Source organism: Sitophilus oryzae, unplaced genomic scaffold (assembly GCF_002938485.1).
Source record: "Sitophilus oryzae breed Bouriz unplaced genomic scaffold, Soryzae_2.0 scaffold_1145_pilon_pilon, whole genome shotgun sequence".
Taxonomy (NCBI): domain Eukaryota; kingdom Metazoa; phylum Arthropoda; class Insecta; order Coleoptera; family Curculionidae; genus Sitophilus; species Sitophilus oryzae.
Genome location: NW_022145777.1, coordinates 29,076 through 40,166, shown reverse-complemented (window position 1 = coordinate 40,166; position 11,091 = coordinate 29,076). Strand labels below are relative to the sequence as shown.

At 30.6% G+C, this 11,091-nt stretch overlaps 1 protein-coding gene across 1 annotated transcript in view; it reads right to left on the bottom strand.

Moving 5' to 3' along the window:
- LOC115886291 (focal adhesion kinase 1-like) overlaps positions 1-5,092 on the bottom strand; it is a 61,093-nt gene extending 56,001 nt beyond the window's left edge. Inside the window, 1 exon segment of the mRNA XM_030905385.1 lies at positions 4,824-5,092. Coding sequence (XP_030761245.1) covers positions 4,824-5,029 — 206 coding nt within the window. The 5' untranslated portion in view covers positions 5,030-5,092.
- Between the last annotated feature and the right edge of the window lie 5,999 nt (positions 5,093-11,091).

Genomic DNA, 11,091 nt, shown 5'->3' with positions numbered 1-11,091 from the left:
ACAAGCTATGTATTTGCTCCAAGTACTAAAAACTGAGTTTTGTATGTGTATTAGACAGTGTGGTAAAAACACCTAAAAATGATATTTAATTTTTAATAAATGCTTATTTATAACAACAATGTCATTTCTACAATCCTTATTATTATATTGATTTCTGACCAAATCCACATTTATTTAGCATAATTCTATTAACGAACACAATTAAGTATGTAATTAATTAGTATATGGACCGAAATAATGGTGTTATATTTAATTAATGGTATATTCTTTTATAAAGATTTAAATAGTTTCCTTTTTTGTATATAGTTTGGCTAGTAATATTATCGTTTTGCTAAAACATACTAGTCACATTTTTGCATTTGTTGCTTTAAAACAATCTAAAATGTCAATATTCCATGGGTATATTGATAAATGAGGTCTAAATTATCAGAAAAATGCATTTCTACGAAAACTTGAAGGGATAGGTAAAAGATGGTATAATACAATTTGATAGACAATTAAATTTTGCATCTGATTCTCCTAAAATATACAGGGCGTTCCATTTAAATTAAAGAAGTTATTGGCGGTTAAAGCTAAATTATTTAAAATACATTTTTAGACACTCTGTATAAGGTAGTATTATTTTTATTATTGCAAGACCATAACTGATCAATAAATAAACCAGTAAATATTTAGTATTAAAAAACTTGATACCCTTGAGAAATGAAGCCTTTAAATTTTTACTGCAATTTTGCAAAATTGAAAATACTTCTAAAACGGTAAGGTTTAAGTGCTATAAACCTTAATCAAATTTACCTTTTATTTTAATAGTAGAAACTAAATGTAATATACAGGGTAAACTCTACATAAAAAATACAACTTTGATATTTTTACTTATTTGGGACAGGTATCTTGCAAAATTATTTTTAAATTGTACTAATAGTCCTTCATCGAACCCAAAACTTACAATTTGTAAAAATGTAATCGTTTAGCTAAGCAATACTCTGTGCCGTATGTGGTGAACAACCCTGTATTTATTATATAATTTTAAAGATTTTTACGTTTTATTTATAATTTAATAATGAATGTTTTGTAATTAATTAATTTATTAACATTAGTCACTGTTTTGTTTGACTGTTTAAATATTTGAGCATATTTTTCAACACATAAATTTCAAGAAATTCAATACAGTGGCTCGAAAATTTAGTTCTTAAAAAGAACTGTTTATTAAGAAGAACGACTATGAAAATCGGCAGAAAACGAGAATTACCCCAAAGATTCAAAAAACAACCCGATATTATACAAAAAAATGACTGACATGATAATTGTCAAATAATAAACGACAACGTTGCTGATCGCGGCGCAATGTGACCAACATAGGCAGTAGATTAAATTTACACGAGCAAACCCCAAAAGATCCACCGGTTCTCAAAATTTAAGCAAAAATCAGTTTTTTGAAATTTTCAAAATAAAATATGTAATTCGGTTATTTTGGACTTATTTGAAAAAAAGGCAAAGAGAAAATATGTTCCTTTTATCGAGATCCAAGAACAGCTAACCTAATAGGACTGCTCATTCAGCCAAAAGTGTCCGCCAGGGGCATGCGAAAACTACTCGCTTTGTGACGTCATTGTAGTCCTTGTCATGGTTATTAGTCCTTATCCGGCAACCAATAATACACACACGTGCATTATTAGCTGCCGAATGCAAAACGTTCATTATTTAGTTTATTTATTTAAACACCTTATATGTATGCTGTATAGAAAATTAACTGTATAAATCGTATTAAATACTCGGATAATGCATTTTTAAGAACAGCAGATCCCAACATCACCTTTAGCAAGCATTCTTTTTAGAGTACTTCCATATCTTGCTTTAAAATAATTAATAAACAATATCGTAGGCACTTAGTAAGCACTTTGTCACAATCCACAACACAAAATGAACGTATGTACACACTCTATAGCTCTAAAAACTTTAAAGACACCTTTTTCACATTTAAAATTGACAAAATAATTAATTCAAAATTTCTCAGCTGTTATTTTTATAAGTTTACCATAGGGCAACTAATAATACACACTATCATGACAAGGACTACAATGACGTCACAACTGTCAGCTGAAGCACGGGAAGAGGCGAACGTACGTCTTATGAGGATGAGCAATCCTATTAGTTTACCGTTCTTGATCGAGATCTACCAGCCCTGAAAATATTTGCACATATTTAAGACTCACCCTGTATAATGTTCGCATACATACTTCTTGAAAATAATATAAATACGGTAATAGCAAAACATTTTCCGATGCACGTCATCATCAATCATATCGAAATTGACAGTAAAGCCTGACAAAATGTTTAAATTTGTTGTATAATTTAAGATACCGAGCAGCTCTTCATTTTATTTTATATAGCAAATTATTATAACAGATATTTTATTAAGATTAAAGCTGCAAAATTTAGTTTAAAGCGATTTTTATTATCGCCATGTTGGTCACATTGCGCCGCGATCAGCAACGTTGTCGTTTATTATTTGACAATTATCATAATGTCAGTCATTTTTTTGTATAATATCGGGTTGTTTTTGAATCTTTGGGGGTAATTCTCGTTTTCTGCCGATTTTCATAGTCGTTCTTCTTAATAAACAGTTCTTTTAAGAACTAAATTTTCGAGTTTTTGTATTGAATTTCTTGAAATTTATGTGTTGAAAATATGCTCAAGTATTTAAACAGTCGAAGCAAAGAGCTTGAGTGACTAATGTTAATAAATTAATTAATTACTAAAACATTCATTATTAAATTATAAATAAAACGTAAAAATCTTTAAAAAATTATATAATAAATATACAGGGTTGTTCACCACATACGACACGGAGTATTGTAGCTAAACGATTACATTTTTACAAATTGTAAGTTTTGGGTTCGATGAAGGACTATCAGAGGTACAATTTAAAAATAATTTTGCAAGATACAGAGTGTCCCAAATAAGTAAAAAATATCAAAGTTGTATTTTTTTTATATGGAACACCCTGTATATTATTACATTTTTAGTTTCTACTATTAAAATAAAGGTAAATTTGATTAAGGTTTATTATACTTAAACCTTACCGTTTTTGAAGTATTTTCAATTTTGTGAAATTGCAGTAAAAATTTTAAGGCTTCATTTCTCCAAGGGTATCAAAGTTTTTAATACTAAATATTTACTGAAGTTTATTTATTGATCAGTTATGGTCTTGCAATAATAAAAATAATACTACCTTATACAGAGTGTCTAAAAATGTATTTTAAATAATTTCTAGCTTTAACCGCCAATAACTTCTTTAATTTAAATGGAACGCCCTGTATATTTTAGGAGAATCAGATGCAAAATTTAATTGTCTATCAAATTGTATTATACCATCTTTTACCTATCCCTTCAAGTTTTCGTAGAAAATGCATTTTCTGATAATTTAGACCTCATTTATCAATATACCCATGGAATATTGACATTTTAGATTGTTTTTAAAGCAACAAATGTACAAAATGTACAGGCTAGTAATATTATCGTTTTTAGCAAAACGATAATATTACTAGCCCATTTGTATGCAAAAAGGAAACTATTTAAATCTTTATAAAAGAATATACCATTAATTAAATATAACACCATTATTTCGGTCCATATACTAATTAATTACATACTTAATTGTGTTCGTTAATAAATTATGCTAAATAAATGTGGATTTGAGTCAGAAATCAATATAATAATAAGTTATCAAAATGAACGTCTCTGTTGTTATAAATAAGCATTTATTAAAAAATTAAATATCATTTTTAAGGTGTTACTTTTTACCACACTGTCTAATACACATACAAAACTCAGTTTTTTAGTATTTGGGGCAATTATTATTAATCAACGCAAACAGTCAGTTAATGTAGTTTGAATACTGGAATCATATTAATTGGTCCTCTTTAACAAATATTTAAACAGTTTTTTATTTTTTAATGAAATAAACGAATTATATCGACAATATTAGTATCTGTGCTCTTTAAAAAATTGGTACAAAAATAATCTAAAATGTCAATATTCCATGGGTATATTGATAAATAAGTTCTAAATTACAAGAAAATGCATTTTCTACGGAAACTTAAAGAGATAGGTAAAAATGGTATAATACAATTTGATAGACAATTAAAGTGTGCATCTGATTCTCATAAAATATACAGTGTGTTCCATTTAAATTAAACAAGTTATTGCCGTTTAAAGCTAATAATTATTTAAAATAAATTTTTAGACACTCTGTATAAGGTAGTATTATTTTTATTATTGCAGCACAATAACTGATCAATAAATAAACTTCAGTAAATATTTAGTATTAAAAACTTTGATACCCTTGGAAAAATTAAGCCTTAAAATTTTTACTGCAATTTCACAAAATTGAATATATTTCAAAAACGGTAGGGTTTAAGTATAGTAAACCTTAATCAAATTTATCTTTATTTTAATCGTAGAAACTAAAAATGTAATAATACAGAGGGTGTTCCATATAAAAAATACAACTTTGATATTTTTTACTTATTTGGGACACGCTGTATCTTCTAAAATTATTTTTAAATTGTACCTCTAATAGTCCTTTATCGAACCCAAATCTTACAATTTGTAAAAATCTCATCGTTTAGCTACAATACTCCGTGTCGTATGTGGTGGACAACCCTGTATAGGAGGAACTTCTTTATTTTTTTACATAAAATAATTGATTATTAATGGACTATCGAAAATGTTCTATTTCAGTAGCAGCATTGTGTTATTTCGCAGTAACAAAGTCGCTTTAAAAAACTGTTAGAAGTTCAAAAAATTAAAAGCATATATACCTAAATGATTTGGGCCTCTCTTTATAATACCGCCAAGTATTGCTCTCGTTAAAGCCTTTCTCCGGCGGCTCGCTGCACAACAAACTCCGCGGTCTGATTCGCACGGCATTGTCGCGCACTTTTTTCCTCCGTCGCACATTCGTCTGACTGCCGCCGTTCTGCACGCCACTGCCGAAAATACTGATGCGTCTGACCACCTCGAGCATGTTCGGTTCGCGGAATACGCCACAGAACCGACTAACTAGATGTCACCATTAATATTCCGCCACGATGCGGTCCTAGTACGAGACAGGAAGTCAGTTTCCCGGCTGAAATTTCATACTGTATGTCGCAGTCGAACTACTGGCTGGAAATTGTCTCTGAAGCGTTGAAAATAACGCACTGGTGTTTAAGAACATTCGGTATAATACCGTGGGATTGAATGAAAACTATGTCATGGTAAAGGGGTGGAAATAATATGTCAGATTGAAAAAATTACTCTATTTATTAACACTCTTAGACTCGATTCGCTAACCACGTACTTTTTTTAGTAAAGTTTCTATTGTAAATCAGGCATATACAGGGTGTCCCAGAAATAAGTGAAAGTATTTTAATTGGTAGTATAGTTCGACCACAGCACCAAGCCATAATCGTGTTTCTGGGGTCGAAATACCCACCCCTCAAAAAATGTTTGCACTTATTTAAGACTCTCCCTGTATATAACACAGACAATGGCAATCCGATGAAATAATGTTTTGTTATAAATTCACTATACAGGGTGGTCCAAACTGTATTACGGAAACTTCGGCAGCATATTCTACAGATAAAAATAAGTTTCATTTTTATCTGGATTTTTTCCAATTTCTAAATTAACCTCAATATTTGGATGAAAATTGGTGTCTGGAACTTTTTTTGACTTGAGAAATTTGATTCTGATGTTAATATGACTCCTACTTCTAAAGGACGCCACATGCATATTTTTTAACTGATTTGAATAGTAATAACTTTTCGTCCGTACCTGGAAAAAGCCACTGAGTAAAAAATATGCATTTACGACGTTTATTGGCGTAAAAAAGGTCTCTCTCTAAAAATCGCTATGAGTAATTGTTCTCGAGATATTTGGAATCGAAATTGACATAAATTAAACATGTTGACTAAATAGTTATTAGACTGAAATCATAAATTTGAAACGTTTTTGTTGCCAAAAGTTCAACAGAAACTGTTTTATCATAATTTTTTTCGAAGAAAAATTTATGATTAATTTAAAAAAAATAAAAAGTTACCAAATTTATCATTTCAGTCAAATAACTATCTACTCAACATGTTTATTTTTTTGTCAATAATGACATTTATCGACTATTTCCATTCTAAATATCTTGAGAACGGTTGCTCGTAGCGATTTTTAACAAGAGAAATTTTTTACGTAAAAAATCACGGAAATTATTATTTTATTCGGTAGTTTTATACAGGTATGGACGAAAAGTTATTACTCTTCAGACCAGTTAAAAAATATGTAGGTGGCGCCCCCTACAAGTAGGAGTCATATTTATATCAAAATCAAATTTCTCATGTCAAAAAACTCCCAGGCACCAATTTTCATCCAAATATTGACGTTACTTCAGAAATTAATTGGAAAAAATCAAAATAAAAATGAAACTTCTATACCCTGTATTCTACACCCTCCGAAACTAACCATTTTAGGACATACATTTATAAGAACGTTATTTTGATCTTCAGAAGTTTCCGGAATACAGTTCGAACCACCCTGTATATCAACCTATTTTGGAAAATCCATAAGTCCAAAAGGTTAACTTCAGAAATTAATTGGAAAAAATCAAAATAAAAATGAAACTTCTACACCCTGTATTCTACACCCTCCGAAACTAAGCATTTTAGGACATACATTTATAAGAACGTTATTTTGATCTTCAGAAGTTTCCGGAATACATTTCGAACCACCCTGTATATCAACCTATTTTGGAAAATCCATAAGTCCTTATTTGTATCTGAAAAAATTATTTGTATCTAAAAAAAGTAACAATTCAGTTTCAAAGCACATTTCTTAATGTTTAGTTTTTAATTAATTGTCTTTTAAATATTCTGTTTGTATATTTTAGTGTTTTTTAACTTTTTAATATCCTTTCTTAATTTTACTTTCGTTATTCTTTTAATGACAATTTTGTGTAACACTTATTGACTTGTGTATGAATTTGATTTCTAAATGTGAAAATTTGAATCTGAATTTGAAAAAAGGAAATAAATTTAAAATTCTAAAAATAGAAAAGAAATTCTAGACTTATGGATTTAATACAAACTACGACCACATTATAATACCAGTAGAATAACGATTTGTTTAGGCCACCGCTTAGAACAGATGTGGGCGATGACTGGTGTGTGTATATATGTATATATCTGTAACCGCCGATAAATATTTAGATATTGCGTAATCTAGGTCACTGCACTTCCCCAAGGGCGTTAGAAAACCACTTGTGAATACGCGCACATGTATCACCATTCACCTCTTCGCGATAAGGGAGGAAACAAGGGCACTCTTAAGAGACGACTAAGACTAGAGAGACACGTGCACGACAGTCGTCGACGTACTGTCTAACTCCCAGCGAAAGCGTAATAGCTAATGAGTAAGGACGGTTATTAGATTGCTCAATTGAACAGGTAAACGCTTAAGAATGGAGGTAGGAAAACGGCGTGTAGGTGGATGGGCTCGTCACTTCGACCATCCAATGCCTAGACATGACCTTTCATTGGCAAATAGTAATCAACATAAAGCACGATTTAATGTTGTTTCATTGCAAATAAATTAACTATATAAGATTGTTTCATTTCAGTTAATTTTTAAAATTTCAACAACAGCACTCGGTACGGCAGAAATCAGAACTTTCCGGCTCTATATTTCACGCAGTTTCGATGTTGATCGTATTGAAATAATAATAAAAGCGTGGCTTTGTCATATACAGGGTCCGGCAATAGCGCTTCGGGCATCTGTAGCTCGTAGAATAAAAAACTTGGGAATTTTATTTAGGTGCAAACTTAAAGTATGTTCTAGGATATATTTCAGGAAAACATTTTAACTTCTATAGGGTTGCTCAAAAAGAGTGAGTGGATAGAGATATTTTTCTTTAAATTGTAAACACCCTGTATATTATTGTATTTTTGGCTTCCTTTCAGATCACTTTACATAATCCTAGAAGAAATGAGTAAATATATTTTGATAGTTTCAGAGATAGGGAATGCAATCCCGCAAATGCGGGATCCCTCTGAGATTCCGCGGAATCAAAATTGCGGGATTTACCGTGCGGGATCCACTAATTAACTAAAACATTACTACTGGGTAACCGAATCGATTTCAATCAAGATCAAACCGCTTCGTTCCGGGCCGATGCGTCGACGCTCGGAACCCGGGGGATTCCCCCTATAGCTTGGCCATTAAAAATAAGTGAAACGAACAGGTTAGTTGTTAGATTTCTTTCTGGCGTATGTGCGTAAGTGAAGAAAAGCGTTTAACTAGTACTTGTGGACAATTTCGTCAAATAAGCTGCCGTATAATTATCGAAAGAAGCAAAATTTTAGGGTAAATTTAAAGTTGAATATCTCTTGAACTAAAAAAGATTTTGGGATGCGGTTTGGACCAGGTTTTAGATACATCTATTGTGATTAAGATGCTATATGATTTTCGAAAATATATTTAGTGAATTTTCGCATACAGGGTGTTTTATAAGAGGGTGCAAATTTGGTCAAGAATCTTTTTTACCGCAAATTTACAATTTTTAAAAAATCGAAATTTTTACCCAGTACGACTAATCTATATTGAAATTAAAAACAATTATTGCCGGACCCTGTATATTGCTATATTTTAATGTTAAGTAGAGAATGTGCTGCCAATAAAATATATTTAAATAATGACCTTTTCTCAAAATTTCCTCAACTGTTGAACTTGTGCGTTGGTGGTCTATTTTTATCCAGACAAACTTTAACAAGGTGATAAAAAGTAATTTTAAACTCAATGTCTGTATAAACAAATCGGAAATAGCTTCTTTTTCTAAGCTACAAGATTCTAAAATTTGTTGAAAAAATAATTTTAAAAAAATCACAGTCTGAGATCTTCAAAAATGAAATTTGTCCTAGAGTAAAATGGTCTAATTTTTCAAAATACGTCAAATATATTTGATATCAATCAAACTTTTAGATACGTAATTGAGGGCGCGATTTTTAAATTCATTCAGGTGGTAGCTCTGCTGTAAAAAATGCCAATCTGCTGCATTCATTTATTTATTTCCTGACATTGTCATTCGTTTTGACACTTTAGTTTTGTATTACGAGTTTTTAGTTTAAATAGATAGTGTTGTCATACTTTAAGCTTAAAAATGTTTACTAGCGGACTGCAGTCTAACATTGTTTTTTTTAGAACCTCTTATATACGAAGTGTACCGGGTGTCCCACTAACAATAGCTCTTGGCTGTATCTCGGAAAGTATTAGCCGTAGGGTTTACGGAAAAAAATACTTATAACTAAAGGGGCTGTGAGAAATTGCTGGAAATTATTTTCAAGTTTGTAGAACGACCGGTAGGGGGCGCAACTGCAACAAAAAATATGAAAATAGAGTTTTTACACAATTTTGACTAAATAAGGTGTACTATAAGTAATAGCTTCATAATCTTCAGTAAATTTTGAATATTTTTTGTTAGAGCTATTTTCCCCTATCTATAAAAATAAAGTGGTGGGGGAAGGTTAGATCTGTTTTTAATTAAATATTAATAACTCTGGACTGGATGATCGAAATCCAACAAGCGAGAGCTCGTCTAAAAGAGCGTTTCTTACTCTATATTGTACCATATAAATAATAATAATAAGCTTTTAAACGTAGACGCTAAGGGGCGTTGTCTTACAATTTAACAAGCATTGTGCGTTTTTTCAAAAAAATTAAATGCAATAGTATATGTAATTTTAGCTGATAGTAAAGAGTAGTAAAAGCTTAAAAAGTCAGCAAAAACCGCATCTTGATATCTTCTTTCAAACCGAAGATATTAGCAAAATTATAATAAATGCCAAAAAATAAGCCCTTAATTACCTTATTTTTACAACACGGTATCAGTAGCCCTCTTAATTTTGCCCATTCTAACAAAAAAATAAGATAGGAACAGTTAGTTTATTTTAAAATCGACGAAATACCAGAATACCATAATACCAGAGGTATTAATATCTAATAATTAAGATATTAATAACAGTGAACAAGAAACGATGGTTCGGTGAAGTCATGGTAGGCTTCGGAAAAAAGTTGCTTTTGATGTAATAGTATAAATGTCAAATTATTATTAGATCCACATTTTGATAGTCTTATCAGCGTTTTTTTATCTTTTAATTGCTTTTTTCAAAATGCCTTTATTATTTGAAATAGTTGAAGTTGTTGGCATTTTGAAAAAGCAATTAAAAGATAAAAAACGCTGATAATACTATCAAAATGTTGATCTAATAACAATTTGATGTTTATACTATTACATAAACAGCAACGTTTTTTCCAAAGCCTACCATGACTTCACCGAATCATCGTTTCTTGTTCACTGTTATTAATATCTTCTCTCGTCGGTTTTAAAATAAACTAACCGTTTCTATCTTATTTTTTGTTAGAATGGGCATAATTAAGAGGGCTACTGATACCGTGTTGTAAAAATAAGGTAATTAAGGGCTTATTTTTTGGCATTTATTATAATTTTGCTAATATCTTCGGTTTGAAAGAAGATATCAAGGTGCGGTTTTCGCTGACTTTCTAAGCTTTTACTACTCTTTTACTATCAGCTAAAATTACATATACTATTGCATTTAATTTTTGAAAAAACGCAATGTTTGTGAAATTGTATGATAACGCCTCCTAGCGTCTACATACGTTCAAAAGCTTGCCATTATTGTTTATATGGTACAATATAGAGTAAGAAACGCTCTTTAAACGAGCCTCGCTTGTTGATTCCGATCATCCAGTCCAGAGTTATAGTATTTAAGTAAAAAATAGATCTAACCTTTCCCCCACTACTTTATTTTGGTAGATAGGGAAAAAATGGCTTTTAACAAAAAAAATATTCAAAAATTTACTGAAGATTATGAAGCTATTACTTATAGTACACCTTATCTAGGCAAAATTGTGTAAAAATTCCATTTTCTTATTTTTTTGTTGCAGATGCTCTCTAGCGTCGTTCTACAAACTTATAAAATAATTTCCAGCAATTTCCCATAGACCCCTTTAGATAAATAGCAATACGTAACTGAACGAAGTACTGAG